General features: G+C 39.7%; 1 protein-coding gene across 20 annotated transcripts in view; it reads left to right on the top strand.

Annotated features, from left to right (window-relative positions):
- Positions 1–20,596, top strand: part of LMNTD1 (lamin tail domain containing 1) — a 369,630-nt gene that overhangs the window by 100,464 nt on the left and 248,570 nt on the right. For 10 of the 20 annotated variants that reach the window (XR_011540022.1, XM_070619342.1, XM_070619347.1 and 7 more), the window contains one exon: positions 2,938–3,060. The exons of 8 other annotated variants lie outside the window; for them this stretch is intronic. Coding sequence is in view for 9 of the 12 variants with exons in the window: in XM_070619342.1 (XP_070475443.1) it covers positions 2,938–3,060 (123 nt within the window). In the remaining 3 variants the exon portion in view is untranslated. Of the gene's footprint in view, positions 1–2,934; positions 3,061–20,245; positions 20,368–20,596 lie in introns of those variants that run through there. 2 more of the 20 variants (XM_070619353.1, XM_070619354.1) reach the window with 2 other exon arrangements.

Genomic DNA, 20,596 nt, shown 5'->3' with positions numbered 1-20,596 from the left:
AGTGAAATCACTCCAGACAAGTTAAGATTTGCCTCAGCTGTCACTTGCTCCTTGGAATTCTTTTCATTTACTGGGAGGAAATGTAAAAACAAAAATACATCACAGACTGTTAAGATCGGGGTGCTATGTGCAGAAAGAAAAAAACCCTTCACTCTAACATCAGGCAGATTTTTCAAAAGGTCACCGGAGAATGCAGCCTTAGCTGCTAATGCACTCGGACAAATGTGCGGGCGAATGTGTGCAGCTTACATATTCATGAGGGAGATGCCATTTGGATACATCTCAGAATGAAGGAGCGGCAAAGCAGACAAAATCTGCAAGACTGTCCCACCTTCACTTTAGAACTGGGGCTGTGAAGTACCTCCTGAGCAAACCCTTTGAAAACTTGATCTAGAACAGAAAAATGGCCTGCTTTATGTCTTGTCTTCTTTCTTTCCTCACTGTAGCTGTGAAAAGAGGCAGAAGCCCCAGCAAAGTCTCTATTTTCAGGCCTTATAAACTAATAGATTGATGTCACCCTTAAATCTTCTTGGAAGGACACAACCCTGTCTACTGGGTAGAACCAAGCGGCAGCGATCATGAGTTCCTGCTCTTTTCTTATTAGAAAATCAGAATTTTCTCGTTTCGAAATGGGGGAAATAATACTTCCCTCATAGGGTTATCTTGAGGGTTAAGTGGTAAGTGGATGGAAAGTCTTCAGCACGGTGCCTGGAGTTGTAAGGGCTCCACGGAGCCCCTTATTGATGTTATTTTCTCTTCCAGCTTCTCTGGAGAAGGCACAGGGTTGTGTGTCTGGAGCACACAGGTTAATTCTTGATATGGCTCTTGCAGTGTCAGATTCAGTTCTTTAAGTTTGCAGTTAGCAATGGCTGAGCAGCACAAGAGTTGCAGGACCCTGTGAAGCTGGAGGGTCATTAACTTAGTTAAAATGTGCCAAGCACTTTCAAATACAGCACTACTTGAAGGGTAGTGTTTGGAAATGATCCCGATAAACTTGTGACAATCTGTGTAGATAATTACATATTTGGATATACACACCTAGTTGACAATCATTCTCAATTATATATAGGGTGATGTGGAGAAGTACAGAGCCCTGTGGCAGGATTTTTGTAGGTAACTAATGTCTCTATTAGATTTTATAGTTTATGAAGTCTTCCATAGCAATTATTATAACAGTTCGTTTAGGTTATAATACAGCATCATTGTTATTATTATTATCCCCATGATATGAATGATGCCATTAAGATTCAGGAAGGCAAAGTGACTTGTCCTAAGTTGTTCTTTAAATTCCTAGGGAATAAGATTGTTTTTCTCTCTAAATATCCTTAGGAAGGGCAACTTACTTCCAAGGAGTTATTGACACACTCAGTTGGGGAAAGACAGATTAATTCTTTTATGCCACCAGGAAACCAAATTAGAGATTATCATTGTATAGTACAAGGATTTGTAACAGTCTAAATTTGTTATGGAGACAGGTAAATTAAGGAATCAAAGCTACAAATCTTCAGCGTGTTTTGCGCATAAGAATACAATTGAGGGGGCTGGCCCCGTGGCCGAGTGGTTAAGTTCGCGCGCTCCGCTGCAGGCGGCCCAGTGTTTCGTCGGTTCGAATCCTGGGCGCGGACATGGCACTGCTCGTCAGACCACGCTGAGGCAGCGTCCCACATGCCACAACTAGAGGAACCCACAACGAAGAATACACAACTATGTACCGGGGGGCTTTGGCGAGAAAAAGGAAAAAGTAAAATCTTTAAAAAAAAAAAAAAAAAAAGAATACAATTGAGGAAGAGCGTGATGTATTTGCAATGTTTAGAAAGAAGGCGGAACCACACAATGGGCCTCTTAGGCAGTTCTACTTCTCCCTAACTCATTCATAAGATAAATCTTTGAGAAAGGAGAGACATATTTTGAGGTTTTTCTTTCATTTCCTATCATATATCTGTGGCCATGGAAAAATAAATTTCTTGCCTGTAAAATCAAAAAGTTGAAAAAAAATTCTGGAGTTAGATCCACTTAGAAGCTTATTTATAACAGCTTCATAATTTCGGAGTTTTGAAGTCACTTCCATATAAATACATCTCTTCATCCATTTTCCATCCTCTGTCCACATTTTGAAACAGGCAGAATCTCAGTAACAAAACTACTACAGGCAGTGTTACAAAGATTGCGGGGAAAAGAATTCATAAAGTGACCCCCTGGAGAGTGTGTCTCAGGAAAGGGGCAATCTTACCCCTTTTCCTTGGTGACACAGTTAGAAATTACAAATTGGTTATGTGTTCAAGATGTGTTTTTCCCCACACCAATACTCAGCTGTTGCTTTTCCTCCAATAGATATCATTTCAGTTGCTACCCAGCCATCAGTTTTCTATGGTTCCCAAAACACAGGGCCTTGGGCAGTTGCCTGTAATTTGCCATAGGTTGGCTTTGCATTAACACAGACACTGATTTCTGTAGTAATGGTAGTTCCATACATTTCACTCTGGTGCAAATTAGAGTGATGCTGCTAAAGCTTTGCCAGCGGACTTCTGCCTTAAGGTGGTGAGATTTGGATAATCTGACAAAGTCGATAAAGTTGAAAGGATTCTATCACTTGGAGAAGAAGATAGGTCTTTTAGATAAGCATGGACATAACCATAAACCAGGGGAATCCAATATGTTCTTTCCCTCAGGGTTGGGGAGGGATAAGGAATAATTCCAGAATGTCCTGATGGGTAGTATAAAATGGGTACACAGAAGAATGCTGCTGGGAGAGGTGAGCTGGGATACATGGAAAGGTCCTTGGGAAAATAACAGGAGGAAATGAGCTGTCAGTAGACATTCTGTTGCTTGGTACCAAGTCCTCAGTTTGTTGTATAATCTGTGTTATTAGAGCACCTGAGTTACGAGTGGTTTTGCTCTTCATCTTGTGATTACAAAAAGAATTGTACCTTGTGCCAGGTACTATTCTGGAACTGCAGAGGACCAGTAAGCTGCCTGACCAGTGCCAAAGATCAATCAGGAGGACTGAGCATCCAACAAGGTAGAAGCAGGAGCCAGGACTCTCTCTCAAGTGGACCAAAGGTCAGGGAGCTGCCTCAGTGACTTATCCATATCAGTCCATGCATAACATGATGTGAATGGAATTTTTCCTTTCGTACTATTGGGAGAGCAAAGGTGCCAGGTATCTCACGTTCTATGTGTAGAGTAACATCAGTAGGTGGGCCAGCTATCTCTCTGCCCCTGCCCCCCAGGGTGTAGTGAGAGGTACCAGTCCTGATAACAGGTCCTATAACCAACCACCTTCCCTCAGAAGCTAGGCCCCCCAAGTTAACATGGGCATCAGGGTGAGGTGGGGGCGGTTGGGAGATAAAATGCTGCCTTTAAAAAAATATTGGTGGGGAGAAGTTATTCTTTCCATATACATATATTAGCACCTCCCAAGACAAGGATGGGAGATGCCAAGATGAATGCTAAGAAAGTTTGCCAAAGGGATGTCAGGGGGAGGGGTGTCTGAACTCTTCTGTCCTCCCCAAACCCTACAGAGTCAGAAACTAAGGATCTTTTCTTTGAAATATGAAAGCCATTGAACCTGCTGAGTGCAAGGACCTGCTGAGTAGACCTTGAAGAAAGGTCAGCAGGGAGAGAAGTGGGTAGAACAGTTTGCACAGACACAGCAGTGCTCCCACCATTTGGGGTGACAAGGATGTGAGAGTTGAGTGGGTTGGGGCTAGGCTATTTTCTGGAAGAGAAGTTCCATGAAGTAAGAGGCTGTGGGGCTGATGGCCAGTGTGGGAGCTAAGAGTGGGTAAGTGGTCTGGCTGCAGCCCACCTCCAAAATCTGGAAATCTTGCAGTGGGAAGGCTGGCCCTGGAAGGAACCCTATGTGTTCTCCAGATCAGTGTTTGGCACCCTGACACACAAACAGCAACAAAGCCAGTTATTCTAGATCAGAGAAACGGCAATGACAACAGAGAGAATCCAATCGTCATCTTGCTTAGTTGAGTAAGGAGGCATTGGTCCCATCCTCTTCTTTCTCGCTGCCCTAACTCCAGAGGCGTCAGCACCTAGAAGAGGAAAGGGAAGACGCCTGCTAGGGCAGATCAGAACACCTCTCCCTAAAGCCACCCTCCGTCCCCTCCACACACATTCACATAGGAGCTTAGTTTGAGCTAGGGAGAGAAAAGGAAAAATATTTGAATTCATCAACACTGAAGTTTTAACGAATAGCACCAAGTTTCAAATGCTGGAATTAGAGTGTACTACTAAGTACAAGTGGCTGAAAATGTTTTTAAGGGAGTTGGTCGGGAAGAAATAAGACGCTCACTGTTTACACACAGAACAAACTGAGCCTCCTCAATAAACTGGAGCAAATATAGCTGGGCAGACTCAGAGTGTAAAGAATGCAATTCATCCTGCAAAGTGAGTGCCACCAAGAAGAGAGGGAGAGAAGGGGAAAGAAGAAAGGAAATAGGTGGGGGTAGGAAGGCAGGGAGTACAGCCCTTTATCTGCTTCCACCAAGTAGGGGCTGTTGATGCTTCCTAAGGGGCCTGAGGAACTGCCCTCGAAGGCACCCTTGTCTAGAGGGTATTCTTAAGTCTGTCAAACTACATCTAATCATTGAATAATAAGCAAAACCTATGGCATCTCCCTTTCATAATTGTCATTTAAGTGTTTTCCTCTAGATTGAACATACTAGTTCTTTGCATCATCAAAATCCTTAATCATTTATTCACTTTCCCTTGGTCTAAAATGTGGTCCCTTTGGCTTTTCTTTTTTAGTATTTTAACAGGAATCATTTCCTGTCTTTCATTTCCCTTTATGTGCATTAAGTAATCATTTGATTTCATGCCTTGAATGTAAGAGGCAGTGGCCAAATCAATACTACTGAACACGTTTGCAAGAGAAAAGAATTTTTAAATAAATTTCCCTAGGCATGCAAATAGATGAACGGCCACGATAGATTATCCCTCCCATTTCTAGAAAACATGATGGGAATAGATTCTTTCCACTAAAACAGAAAGCGTTTATTTCTTGCCATTCTTTGCACTGTTCAGGCCAAAAAGCACAGGCAATGTCTGTAGTTATTTGGACAAAGTGCAGCCACTGAGATTGCCTGCTTTTTGAGAAAAAAAAAAAAAAAACAACTAAACAAAAAATCACACTTTCTCTTTTCTTGATCAAGGAAATTTTATCTGCCTCCCCACTTCCAACCTGGCTAAATATAATCGTCAAGTTGCCCAAACAAGTTACCTTCAAATTGAGAATTTTATTTAGAACAATCAACATAGATGGCTGGGGCCACCCCAGCTTGAAGGGCCATGTATACATCATCTTTAATGCTGGGAGGAACTTTCTGGAAGAATATAAATTTTACTCCCACAAGATTTTGATTTTATAGGTGATCATAACTTTTGGAATTCCTAATAAAGAAGAAAAAGAGGATTGTTTTTAGTGGATGCTTTTAGAAGAAACAATTTGATGCATTCTGCCAATACGAACTCTTAAAGGCTGTGCAGGTGCCTCGTAAATACCCAGGCTTAGCTTATGTCAGGAACACATTTATTGCTTTGATACTATTAATAACATAGACATTTACTATCTGGTATGGCTCTGTAGTAGAGCTTACATCAGGCACACACAGACCACAGGATCTAAGAAAAGCTAACTTTTGGGTACACTTGAAAGCATAAAGCAGTGAAATATATTCCTGGTGGTGGATTAGTGACTTTTCACAGAAATCAGAGGTTTTTCTTTTTTCTGCTCAACAATCTTCTTAAGTGAAATGACGAAAGTCAATATTCATATATAGATTTGAATATATATACACACACACATAATTTTTTTCAAAGACGATCACGATGCTTTAAAATTATTGTTTTCTAGATTCCCTTTTCACAGTTTTTTTTTTCACCCCTCAATGAGGGTACTTTGTTCAACAACAACAATAATGAAACATTTGCAGTGAGTGGCTGAATTCTTCATTCTCTCTTCTTTGCTTTTGGGTATTCTGGAAAGGTGTTTGTTTGCCCCCATATAATCCTGCCCTGGAGAGGAGAGCTCTCCAGGCTAGGGGTAAAGGCTCTGAGAAGAACCTCAGCAGGCAGCGCCAAACTTCTGTGCTCCTATGCCCACTAAAGAATTTTTTTTTCAAAAACTATGCACCTTTTCAGTTATTTTTAAGTTGACATCTAAATTTGCTTTATTTATATGTTTTAAAACATTTGGTTTTTTGTTCCTAGGAGATAGAAAATATTGAATGTCTTGTAAAATGAAATAGGATGGGCATTGACTGTGATTGGATAAATATTTCACAATAAGATTTGATTAAATACATCTAATTGTCTTACGAGATAAAGCATGCTGAGTAGCAAAGGCAGCATGCAAAAATTATAGCTGTCAGTTTACCAAGGTATCTTAAACTTTTTGGTAGTCCTATGAAACACTCCAGTTATGAGGAAAAGAAACAAGATCACTGATCTGTGTTTCCTCAGTTGTTCTGAATTCAGAAAAATTGCAAGATAGGCTAGAATACCTTCCTTTTTAATGCAAGCTTCACCTTCACAGATGCATATATAAAACAGGGGAAGAGAGGAGGCCCCTTGTGTTTAAGATGCCTTGATGAATCATGAAAGGAGTCTTCTCCTAAACCAGTCTTTCCCTGGATTCCTTTGTTTGGGGGCTTGGAGACTTTTACACCCCAGGGAAATGCTCAGTGGTAAGATTTGGTGTGTGCATGAAGTGATGCCTTTCTTCAAATCAAATCAATTTTTGGAAAGAACACATATGAAAGTTGAAGATCTGGAAATTAAAACTGTGTATGCAAACCCCTGAGCATTTGCAAAGCCCAGTGTAAAGACCACCTATCTAAGCAATATCTTCCTTCATCTCTTACAATCCGGTGCAATTTTACAAGGCACTAGGGAAGTGAATTTTGACCTACTCCCAGCCCTTTGTCCCCTTTTTTGCAGTGAGGCTGACTAATTAACAGAAGGAGAATAATGACAACATCATGATTTAGTAGTGTGCTGGTAAGGGTTTAAAAACTGGCTCTTGGAGGAAGGAAGAAGCCTGATTTATAGTGTTTGCCCATTCTGTGGTGTAAATACTCCCATCATGGCCTATTTCAAGCCATGACATAAAGTAATAAGGCTTGCAAAATTCCTGAAATTAGCAAGCAGCTCACAGGCTCTCATGAGCTGGTCTGAGCCAGCTTAAGCACATCAGTGTGTCATGATTTGTTGATTATGCTGTTCTGATCAGAATTAGCTGGAGAAACAGCGGGTTTGCAGTCTTCCAGGATTTTTTTAGTATGCATGCTTACATTTACATACTTATAAAAAATCTAACACCTCTCTTGAGGTTTCCACTTGACACCTCCCTCTCTGTCTGTACCATTCTCTGGCCTGTACCTAGAATGATGGCTGGCCTGTCCTTCCTTGGTGACAGCCCTTACCATGGTCTTCTTCCAAGTATGTGGAAAGCACATTATGCTTCTGGGATGAAAATTATGCAGTTGAACAAATGTCTATTTTTTAGTTTGTCTTATAAAACACAGTTGTTGCTAAACTGGCCTGTTTTATTCATTATCTCTGCAATTTTGGTTTTATTTTTTTGAGTATTTATAAAATACTATTTGAGCTTGAAGATACCCTTATACTTAATGGGCCATGTCCTTTTGATTTGGTCCCTTCGAAGCAGACCCTGAGATAAGGATTTGAGTGCAATTTGGGAGGGGCAGGGAACACCGATAGGGAAGTGGGAAATGATGTGGAAAAGAGAAGGCAGCCAATAAAAGGTGCTTTATTAAGCGAGCTACCATAGTGAGTGACTAGAGCTAACTCCCATGGGGAAGTGATATAAACGCATACTTCAGAATTACCCTGCTGAAGAAGCATGGGACCTGGGACATTTATACATGAATCCATGAGAATCATTGGCTGAGGGCTGCTTCTGAGGTTGCTCATTTCCTGACCCTTCCATTTTGCTAGGTACGTGGGAAGAATGGTCCTTAGTTCCGGGAAACATCCTCAGACCAGAGATGCCAATACTGGCAGTTGGAAAAGGCCCAAGGACATTGAAAAGCTGAGGAGTGAGGGTGGGCTCTGTCAACATCTGCTGTGTTTTAAAACTTGCAACAAATATGGGAGTGCATTAATAGTATTATTATTTTGTCTAGAAACTCCAGTTCCTTATACAACATGTGGATGGCACCTAAAGAGACCAAACTCAAATCAATCACATTTTTTCTTGACCACAGTTTCTTACATGAGATGGGCAACCGAATATCATAGGAAAATGGCTCCAAACACAAAAGTCAGAGACCCCACTTATTCTTAAAAGCATCAGAATTTGAGAGTCATTGCTTTAGAAGGTGATTCCCAAATCCTGGTTCAACCAGAGGGAAGAGGGAAGTTTACTATGAAATAATCATCTGGGGTTCTTGAATTAAAAATAGATTCAGGGATGCCCTCCAGACCTCCTTTCTCTGGAGGTATGGGTTTGGATATACGTTTATGTGCTTAAAGCTGTCCAAGAGATGATAATGCACAGTCTGGTTTAAGAAAAACAGTAAATAGAGTTGACACAGTGGTGTAGGACCAAGGCTGCAACTATGAGGGCTGGAAACAGGGATGATTCCTAAGCAAGAAAGTGTAACTATGTTTTTAACCTTCCTGTTACAATTTCTAAGGGCCTGATGGGACAGGATGGGCCTTCACCCCTGGCAAAACTGGGCTTAACAGTGAGTGCAGCTGTATTGCCTGGTGGTAAGGATAGCCCACTAGTTCTGCATCTTTGTAACCTTACCCTATCTGAGTGGGTATGGACTGAGGTGCTTGCTAGACTAATACTTTTGCCTGCAATGTAGACCAGCACAGAGACTGAACCTAATGTCCCTTCCAAAGGTGGAAAAGTTGGGGTATAAATGGAGAGAAGGAAAAATGGTAGCTACGGGTAAAGGAATGAATAAATGGATTATGTAATGAGGGAAATGTGATTTTGCATTAACACCTTGAAAGAGGCTCAGAATAAGAGGTGTTACTGTCTCTTAGCTTGATTATACCAGTTGCCCGAAATGGTGAGGCTATATATTCCTGAGACCACCCCTGCTTTTGGAACTTGACAAAATCGAATCGAAGCCTGCAAATCTGAGTGGCCTTCCTCTGGGAGACATTTTCACATGATATGATGATGGTCTGGATAGTTATTAATAACTGAAGGAGATTCTAGCAATGTGCCAGTATGTTTTGACTTTTATGATTGTTTTACCATTAGGGATTCATGTTCACAGACCAGGGGTGGACTGTGATATTGTGATTTATAGTAAGAAATACATACTTGGTCTTTGTCCCATTTCTATCACAGAGCTCTGAAAACCCTTGGAATTCCCTGAGTGATAAGAGTGTTAAAGATGTCTTGATATTCATAGCAAACCCCTTTCAACCACATCTGAGTTTTACATTAATAAGGTGACTTTTGGAAAGCACCTAAGGATGGGGACTGGTTGTCAGGGGAAATAGTCCCATAATTAGAGGGTTGGAACTTTCAGTCCCACTCTTCTGACCTCCACAGGGGTGAGAAGAGGGGCTGGAGATAGAATCAATCGCCAATGGCCAATGAGTTTAGTCAATCATGCCTACATAGTGAAGCTCCCATAAAAACCCAAAAGGACGGGATTCAGAGGGCATTTCTGTTGGTGAACACATGGATGTTGGGAAGAGTGTTGTCGCTGGAGAGGGCATGAAAGCTCCATGCCCTTTCCCCACGCCTTGCCCTATGCATCTCTTCCATCTGGCTATTCCTGAGTTAAATCCTTTTACAATAAAATGGTAAATGTAAGTAAATGCTTTTTGAGTTCTGGGAGCTACTGTAGCAAATTAGTCAAACCTGAAGAGTGGATTGGGGGAACCTCTGATCTATAACTGGTGGATCAGAAGCACAGGTGCCAAACTGGACTTTGGCTTGGCATCTGAAGTGAGTGTGTATGTGTTGGGGGGAGGCAGTTTTGTGAGACTGGGCCCTTAACTTGCGGAGTCTGATGCTGTCTATAGGTAGTGTCAGAATTGAATTGAATTATAGGGCACAGCTGGTGTCAGAGAACTGCTTGGTGTGAGGAAAATAACCCACACATCAGAATTGGTGTCAGAATTGGAAATACTGTCAAAATCTTAGAAGTAGCCCTGTGAATCTTCACCAGCTCTGCGTAAGCATTATAAAGAGGAAATATTTTCCCTTTGCCAGTGTCACAGTTGATTAATATTTTGCCTCATCCCCCACTGCTGTCCTCCAATACCTGCCTTCTCAGATTCTCTGCCGCAAACATCGAATAGTGTAAAAATTTCTTTTATACGCACTATTTCCTTAAAAACTAAATTAGAAGTTTTGTTAGTTACAGCAACTCTTCCAGGAAGTCTTCCCTGACTTCACATTCTTCTGGCCACCTATCTGCCAGATGAGACTTTCCTCGTGGTACTTGCCACTTGTACAGAAATTATGTGTTGTGTGTTGGTGGTTCCTGCAAGACTGCAGCCTCCATCAGGTATGGACTTGGCTTTACTCATCTTTGCATTCCCAGCCTTGAACACAATATCTGGTGGATAGTAGGTATTAATATATACCCTCTAAAAAAACCACATTGATCTTTAGGAGCATATTAAAGAAACTCAGGAAGATAAACATTCTTTGTGAAACAAAAACATTCACGAGCCCTTTTGAAAAGAGAATGCTTATCTTATAAGCTTTAAAAACTGATAGACTTCCATAAACTTGCATTTGTACTTAATTCCTAAAAGGATTGATTTGGTTAGTTTTCTCACAGCAAAAATATTCCAGCTATTCATGACCGTGAGCCAATCATTTATGTGTGTCTGTGTGTGCTTTTTTGTCTGTTACGTCGAAGAATGATCAGACAGCAATAATATCTATGATGATCAAAGATCATCAGAAAGGCAGTTTGATGGTAAATCCCTTAACTCAAAATAAAGAATTTTTTGTAAAGATTACTGCATTTGCTAAAATGCACTGAAGGAAAGAGAAAATAAGAAAATAAGAAGGAGGCTAAATAAAAGACAATGAACTCATTAAAAATGTCATCCTAACAACTTGTCTAAAATTATGTGAAAAGTAAGATGTTAGTCTGATAAACTGAGAAATTCCTCTTGTGGAATATGACTATGAAATGAAAGATTTTCAAGAGTGGTTCATGGAAACACGTTTCATTACTGTATCGTCAAAGCAGCAGCAGAAGTTATTGGGAGATGTTATAAAATTTCTTTCCTTGGAGAATCCTAAGACTAGGTTTAGAACTTTCTACCTGATGGATTATAAAAGTGGTGTGGCTTAGACTGGAGGACTCCTTAAGTTTTTTTCAGTCCTAAGAATCTGTGATAATGGCTATATATTTCAAGTTTGACTAGAATAGATTTATTTCAAGAATAAATCCATCCTTATAAGGAGGGAATACTGCTGCAATTTTGTGATAATGATGTATTTATTGTGGGCCCCTGGGCTTCAAATTGATATGCAACTGAATCATACAGAATATAGTATGCAGAAGAAGTCGTTGAGAAGCTGGAGTTTGTTCTTACTATATTAAAATTAATCCCATCAGGGGATGTTGGATGTTCAGTCAGGAAAAAATATTCTCCAATGAATGTTGGATTTCATGCTAGAACAACAAAAATCATCATTTGATTTTAACTGGGAACTTCTTGTAATAAAAAAAGGTTTTCTCCCTCCCCACAGTCCCCTTTCTTTTTTGCTGTAGAGGTTACCTTATTAGCTCTTAAGATTTTTATGCCGCCCCTGATAGGAACTCATAAAAAACAGTGGAATTGCTGAGTCAGTCATAATGTGAAAAAGTACAGTTATCTCACTTTGTGTTTATGAAGGGGAAGAGGAAAAAGAAAGAAGAAAGATAGTAAGAAAACATCGGCTTTTAAAAAATGGAGAATGATTAAAGGCTGTTAAAAATGGCCAGATTTATAGCCTGAAAGACTGAAGGCCCCATTTATTCACAGAAGAGGCAGAGAGAAGTTATCTCTGCTTGCTAGTGACTCATCCTGCTGAGCTGGAAGTTTCGCCCACAGAAGAGAGGGTAATTTAGTTCGTAGGATGGTTCAGTCTTCTTCTTCAGTTTACTCACAAAGGTGCAAATTAGAGGAAATTGTTATGGTGTTATTTTTTCACTTTAACATCTGTTCCCCATGAGCTGGACACACAGAACTAAGTCATTTTGTAGAAGCAGCTAGGGAAGTTGAATGGCAGTGATTCTGAGTCATTGCTAGAATAGGTTAGAATGTGAACTGGAAGCCAGTGTATGAAAGGATCAGAACCCCATAAATCCATGAACTTCCCACATCCAGGTAAATAAATTGTCCATGCTAGGATTAGAAACTGCAGCAGCCAATGATTTAAAGAAACAATAGCTTTTGTACGAAAGAGTTAGAAATGAGGAAATAATGCATATACTTTTACTTTTTTCTTAGAAATGTGGTTAATATTTGTACCTCGTGTTGTTCTAAGTGCTTTACATGTAGTAATTCATTTAATTCCCAGAGCAACCTCAGATATAAGGTAAATATTGTTATTATTCCCATTTTACATAGGCCAAACAAGTACGCATAGCCAAGGAAACTGGGGCATGAAGTCAGCGAGTAACAAGTGAGTGGTGAGTCTAGGACTCTGACTCAAGCAGTCTTATAAGTAAAAATAAAATTAAGTATCTATATTTTTATATCTATATATAAAGAGAAACAGTCAGGCCATATTTTATGATAGAGATCCGGTAGTCTTTTAATGAGGAATTTACCAGAAACTAACCCAAGTACACCATTCAAGTTTTGCCCACTAAGAAAACATATTTAGAACTTAAAATTAAAAATATCCAGAATTGGGGCCGGCCTGGTGGCACAGCGGTTAAGTGTGCACATTCCGCTTTGGCGGCCCAGGGTTCACTGGTTCAAATCCTGAGTGTGGACATGGCACTGCTTGGCAAGCCATGCTGTGGTAGGCGTCCCACATAAAAAGTAGAGGAAGATGGGCACGGATGTTAGCTCAGGGCCAGTCTTCCTCAGAACAAAGAGGAGGATTGGCAGCAGATGTTAGCTCAGGGCTAATCTTCCTCAAAAAAAGACCTTCCAGAATCTAGTAATGTGATACTTTGATACTTCCAAGAGTCTCACCTACCCTGGTTGTGTTCCTGAAAACTCCTCTCCCCAGGTTTTATATGATTTCAAGGATGAACACTAATTTCAATGTCCAAACCAGGATATAGGGGAGAAGCTACTAGAAAAGGTTAAAACAAACTCTTGCTTCATAGTACATTGCCTGTGAGGAGCTCCCAAATGCCTAAGAGAAGTTGTAAAATAATATTGTCCAGATGATCTCTTTTCCACTACTTTATATAAAGCCCATAAAGTGTTATTGTTATCGTTGTTTTCTTTGCTCATGTTATGTAGTGCAGGTCATACAATGGGACAGTGAAATCTAGCAACTCCTCACTAGCTTTGGAGAAAGATTGATAGAAAATCAGTTGTGGTACAGAAAAAATGCTATTTAAAAAATATGAGTCCCAACTGCTTATTCAACAAACTTGGGAATTTTTGGCAGTTGAAGATTTTAAGTGCTTGATAAAACTCTCATATAATTTGCTTTCAGTTCTATCTATGGGGAACTTTGCTCCATTGTCTCACCATTTTTTTCATTTGCTGAAGAAAGTGAAGTTTTATCATGCTTTTTCATTTGTGTCTCTTTCTTAGCATAAGGAAATCATTCTTTATTGGTACCATATTATCCATTGAACAGAAATCAAAGTTAAGCCTCCAAATTACTCTTAGAAATCCTCAGCAAACAACTTTTCAACTTCTGAAAAATATTTTTCCTTTTTACTGATTGGAAAATATTTTAGATACTATTAATTTCCTATAGTACACACCATCACATCATATCTTGATTCGTTCCTACTATTGCCATAGGTGGTTACAATAGGGATAGCCGATTTTTCTAGTCTAAATTTTATATGAAAAATATAGAAGACTTTTGGAGGCTACACCAAAATTATCTTTCCATAGCTTTTCTGCCATAACATTTTTTGTATTTAATTTTTATATTTTTTTGTTTCTTTTATTTTTTTATCCCACTGTAAGCACTTGAGTCTGCAGCTGTTTCTGCTCTGAGAGGCTTGGAGAGGTTATTTGTTCAACGTCATTGTGTTAGTATGTGATGGCGTCTGTTGCATACTCAAAAAACATTCAACCATTCTACAAATATGCCCTGATGTTGTGTAAATGTCCACTTTCTTCTATCCAGTCATGCACTTCATGGACAGCCCCAGCCTGAGCCTGAAAGGGCTGAGTCATGGTTGTTTACAAATGGACACATGATGCAATTCTGGCCAAGGAGACTGACATTGCTATTCCCACTTCACAAAATAGGTGATAGGGCTCAACTAGAACCCAGGTTCTTGACCCCAAGGTCAACCCTTGTCTTTTTTCTACACACAGGAGCACCCATGGAGAGGATGCCTATTTTTTGTGTGTGTGTGAGGAAGGTTGGCCCTGAGCTAACATTTGTTGCCAGTCTTCCTCTTTTTGCTTGAGGAAGATTGTCCCTGAGCTGACATCTGTGCCAATCTTTCTCTATTTTGTAAGTGGGATGCTACCACAGTGTGGCTTAATGAGGGGTGCATAGGTCCGAACCTGGGATGCAAACCTGCAAACCCTGGCCAGTGAAGCAGAGTGCGTGAACTTAACCACTACACCACTGGGCCAACCCCAAGGAGGATGCCTATTTTTAACAAAGTGTTTGGATGTTTATTTACCATCTGTATTGTTATGTCTTGCTGCATAACACATAACCCCCAAACGTTGTCACTTGCAACAGCAAATATCTATTATCTCACCCAGTTTCTGAGAGTCAGGAACCCAGGGGTGGCTTAGCTGGTGGCCCTGGCTCAGGTTTTCATAAGGTTGCAATCAAATGTGGGTCAGCACCAAGATGTTTTGAGGCAGCTTCCAGAAACAGATAGGTAGAGAAAATAAAGAAGATACAGGGATTTGGGTTAAAAGTTCTCTTAAATTTTATCTCAGTCTTTATATTATATCAGAAATTTCCAGATTATAGTTTGTGAGATTTTAGGGAAAAAGAGAACAGTTTTATAAATTTCTGTATTTGGCATTTATCACACTATATTGCAATTTATATAATATGTGATAAACTATATTATTATATGATAATGATGACTCTCCCTTAGACCAGGGGTCCTCAATACTGGCCACAAATTAGAATAACTTGGGAACTTTTAAAAAATACTAATATATGGGCCCCACTTCCATCCAATTGAACCAGATTCTCTCGGTATGAGTCCCGAGAATCAGTAGTCAAAAGCTCCCCAGGAGATTCTAATAAATACCTAGGATTGAGAACAACCATTCTCTTAATTAATTCTTATCCTTTTATTTGTATAATACACACTTTTGAGAATCTAAGGAAAACTATGGATCCTTCTCCCTAGAGAAATGTGATCTGTACACTCACGAAAATATTTTGTGTGACTTCAAGAGACTGTTTACCCATGAGACTGAGCTCCTCAACAGTAGGAACTGTATATTTTTGATATGAACTTCTCTCTGCTCTTACCCACTTCCACTTCCACTTCAAGAAGTGAGAGTGTGAGTCCTGGCATAATGATAGACATATAGACCAGTGGAATAGAATCGAGTCTAGAAATAAACCCACACATCTATGGCCACTTGATTTCTGACAAGGGCATCAAGACAATTCAGTGGGGAAAGAATAGTCTCTTCAACAAATGGTGCTGGGACAACTAGATATCCACATGCAGAAGAAAGAAGCAGTACCCCACCTCATACCATATACAAAAATTAAAGCAAAACGTTAACAATGACCTAACATATAAGAGTTAGAACTATAAAACTTAGAACAAAATGTAGGCCTAAATCTTTGTGACCTTGGGTTTAGCAATGTATTCTTGGATATGACAACAAAAGCAGCGAAAGGGAAAATAGATAAATTTGCTTCACCAAAATTTAAAACTTTTGTTCATCAAAGGACATTATCAAGAAAGTGATGAGACAACCTACACAATGGGAGAAAATATTTGCAAATCATATGTCTGATAAGGATAAGGGTCTAGTATTAAGAATATAAAAAATTCTTACAATTCAGCAACAAAAAGACAAGCAATCCAACTAAAACGTTTACAGAACACTTGAATAGACGTACCTCCAAAGAAGATTGACAGATGGCCTATGAGCACCTGAAAAGATGCTCAACATCGTTAGGCATTAGGGAGGTGAAACTCAAAACCACAAAGAGATACCACTCCACACTCAGTAAGATAGCTATGATTAAACACCCACACACACAAATAGAGAATAACAACTGTTGACAAGGAGAAATGGGAGAAATTTGAACCCTTGTACATTGCCAGTGGCAATGTAAAATGGTGTAGCCACCATGGAAAATAATTTGGTAGTTGTCAAAAAGTTAAACATAGAATTACCATGTGATCCAGCAATTCTACTCCTGGATATATACCCCAAGAATTGAAAACAGGTACTCAAATACTTGTACATGAATATTCATAAAAGCATGTTTACAATAGCCAAAAGGTGGAAACAACCCAAATGTCCATCCACTGCCATGAAAAAAACAAATGTGGGATATATGTACAACAGAATATCATTCAGCCATCAAAAGGAATGAAGTCTTGATACATGATACAATGTTGATGAACCTCAAAAACATTATGCTAAGTCAAAGAAACCAGACACAAAAGGTCTCATATTGTCTGATTCCCTTTATGTGAAATCTCAGGAATAGGTAACTCCATAGAGACAGAGGGCAGATTGGTGGTTGCTAGTGTCTGGGAGAGGCAGGAATAAAGAGGGATTATTTAATGGGTTAGGGAACTTCTTTTGGGGTGATGAAAATGTTTTGCAACTAGATAGAGGTTGTGATTGCACAATGTTGTGAATGTATTAAATCACTGAATTGCACGCTTTAAGATTTTATTTTTCCTTTTTCTCCCCAAAGCCCCCCAGTACATAGTTGTATATTTTTAGTTGTGGGTCCTTCTAGTTGTGGCATGTGCGATGCCACTTCAGTATGGCCTGATGAGTGGTGCCGTATCCGCGCCCAGGATCCGAACCAGTGAAACCCTGGGCCACCGAAGAGGAGTGTGAACTTAACCACTCGGCCATGGGACTGGCCCCTGAATTGCACACTTTAAAACAGCTAATTTTATGTTACTTGAATTTCACCTCAATTAAAAAAATAACTGAAGTAGTCCCAGGCAAGCTGGGACAAGTTGGTCATCCTATTCCTTCCATGTGAGAAAATTTTTACACAAAATAACTGACTCTGAATTATTCTTTGAAACTGCTTAAAACACTTAGTGGAATGCACTAAGTGCTCAATTAACTACTATTTTAAAAAGCAGAAGTGGGAGTTTGAGGCAGTTTATAAAACCATGATGCAACAGTAACTGTGTCCTTGGCCCCTAGCACAGTTTCCAACACATGGTACACATTCTCTTAATGTTTGTTAAATTGATCTGACTGGAAATTTCATTCTCTGGAGACATTCAGGAACGAACTATATATCTCATCACTTCAGATCTCTGAAGATTGGCTGATGGATGTGTGAGGGAACAAGAAATTTGGGCAATAGCTGCTAGTCCATACACTATTTCATATAAAACATTGAAAAAATCAATGCAATGAAACCATGGATATGGCACGAGGAGCTATGTTTAGCTTTCTATGAGTAATATTGCATACTATTGAGACAGTGGTACAATTAATTTGTCCTCTAGTCAAGAACTTGAACTGAGTAAATCCATGTGTAACTTCTGAGAGTTTCCTAACTCCAATAGCACAGAAATCCAAGGAAAATGGGGAGAATCTCATCCCTAAATATAGTGGACTTTATTCCAATTAAGGCCCTGATACTATTCCAGATTGAGAGCTTTGTCAAATTGCTTGTTTGGATGCCCACAGACTCTTAAACTAGGCCAGAATTCCTGAACAAGAGTAATACCATTTGTTAATCTGTTAGAGAACACATTTTAAAGGAGGAAACGGGAGTACTATTTTTAGACCTCTACTCTTATTTTTAGCTCTACTGCATCCAACAACACATTCCTGGATACTAAATTAATGAGCCTTTCACACATATTCCGTACTGTCCTCTGAGAAGCTCAAAATGTGCTGTGCATTGTGAGACTCATAGTTCTCACATGTTTAGCGCTATACCAGGTTGAGAGGAATAATTTAGTATTTAGTTTTGTAATCTCCTCATTTTATAAAGCAGATATTTCATGGCTCCAACAGGATCAGTGATGAGGTTATTTGTAGGTGAATTTCTGCTTATTGCCACTTCTGACAGAGTAAATCCACAGAATTAATCCATGAAAAGAGCACTAAGTGTAATTCTTCCCTTCAATCACCTTATCCTTCCCTTCAAATTGTTTCCCAGTGTCTAGTCTTATTCATGTCAGTGCATGCCACCGCTGGCCACCCAAAGGCTCAAGGTTGGAACCTGGGAGTCATTGTTGATTCTTCCCTTTTCTTGCATCTTCATATCCACTCCATCAGCAAGCCACATCTCTTCACTTCTCTCCATCTCCTCTGCTCCGTCTTCATCCTGGCTGCCCACTTCTTTTACCAAGCCCCTCCACTTTCACTCTTGGCTGCCTGCAGCCCATTCTTTGTAAGTCGACCATATCTATCTTTGCAGAAAGGGAGCCGGTCACTGTGGGTCTCTCCTCAAAATTCTTCAATGCTCCTCACACTTTTTCCACCACAGGACCAATTGTGCTGGTTGTTTTTCCCCAGGAAATGCTTCCCCATCTTCCTGTGGCCAACTCCTTCTCATTGGACCTCGACTATTCTGTCTAAAGTACATCCCCATCTACAGTACACACCACAGCCATTATTATTTTTCAGCTTTCATTTGTTCCTTTCATCACATTTCCAATTTTATAATTGTTTTACTATTGTTTGCTTATTTTTTAGCTTTTCTACCTTTAGAATGAAATTTCCATGATAGTGGGCTGCATCTTATTTACCGTCGTATCTCCAGCTTGGTCAGTGAGCCTAGTCACTGCTTACGGAATGAAGTGTCACTTCTCCTGGATCTTTCCCACTTCCTCTGCCTCTTCCCCCACAACCCCAGCCCTCAAACCTCTGAAGACTGAGTAGGAGCAGGTAAAATGATTGACAGAGGTTAAACACTGTTTTATTTGCTGCAAAGAAGATTTTCTCATATTTCTTTAACTTTTCTTTCCCTCTAAATATATGTGTGTGTAGGAAAGATGAGGGTAGAGGAGAGTGGAAGAGTTCACATATTTTCTCTCCTAATCTGTGAGATATAGAAATGAGAAGGGGACCATGTTTCTAGGAAATATGAAAATTAAATGCTTTTGGAGGCAAGTCCAGCTTTTGGAAGCAAAATATCTTTTCTAGGAATCAGTTTGATTGATTGCCATGGACTCATTTCATGTAAAGTAGACCTAAAAAAAGACATCACAGGGTTATGATTTCTCATAAAGTTTTCCTCCGAGTAAGTAGCTACAAGAAAACTCTTTGTTTTCTGATGAAATATATAACATAGCTGTGATATCTTAGAATTGTCTGTAATTTTTAGCATCAAAAGTGGTAAAGTGTATACTTGCTGTGGAATCTTCCTGCTAGTACAAATTTTGTAAAATTTAGTCCCCTATCTAGAAAACAAGATTGGCCTTCACTTTCTAGTTAGAAGCTAATTTCACTTGAGTGATATGGGCCATTTGTGTAGTCATGGACCAACCACTTAAAAAATATATATGCCAGGCACTGTTGGTTGAGCAAGATTAGCCATTCTGGACTGATTTGTCTACTATCTTCTGCCATTCTAAGTCTTTCAACTCCGTGGGAAGAGTGGCTTCCATTTGTATTAAGTGTACCGGGTTAAGCATGAGATTTAAACTTAGCTCAGCTTATTATTTATTTTTTGTCTCTCTTGACATACTTTCACCTTTTTAGTCTTTCACCAGATGTGGTCCATCTCTTCACTCTGCAATGTGCCTCCTGTGATTCAGCCAGTTTATTGAACACCTTTTGTCCCATCAAAAAGCTGTATCTTTTAAATTACCTTCCAAAACAGACCATGTCTCCAGAAAACTTTTGAATATAGCACACCGGGTTTAGTTCAAGGGATGGATTCCCAGAAATGGCAGGACGATTTCTCTGTGGGTTCTTTGGAGAACAGCCCCAAGGAGATGCTCTCTAAACGATCAACGTGGACAATCTCTCTTTGCTGGTCCGTCCTCCAGCTTGCAGTGATGTTTATGATGTTCACGAAGGTCAAAGGACCTTTAAAAATCAGTAAGTGTTTCATGGTCTTTACTCTCTGATTCCTAAGTCATTTCCTTGAAGACATCATGTAGTCTACTTACCCCCTCACCACCTTTTTTTGGGTATATCTATCACTTGCATACTTTGTGACTTTTGGTCATACATTACAGGTTAAAACTGTTCACCATAGCATAAAATGAATAGTAGAAAGAGCAGCCCTAAGAGCAGAGTAAACAATACATGTTTTAGAACCCACTCA

The sequence above is a fragment of the Equus przewalskii genome, chromosome 5, assembly GCF_037783145.1.
Source record: "Equus przewalskii isolate Varuska chromosome 5, EquPr2, whole genome shotgun sequence".
NCBI classification, from domain to species: Eukaryota; Metazoa; Chordata; class Mammalia; order Perissodactyla; family Equidae; genus Equus; species Equus przewalskii.
This window is presented reverse-complemented; position numbering and strand designations above follow the sequence as displayed.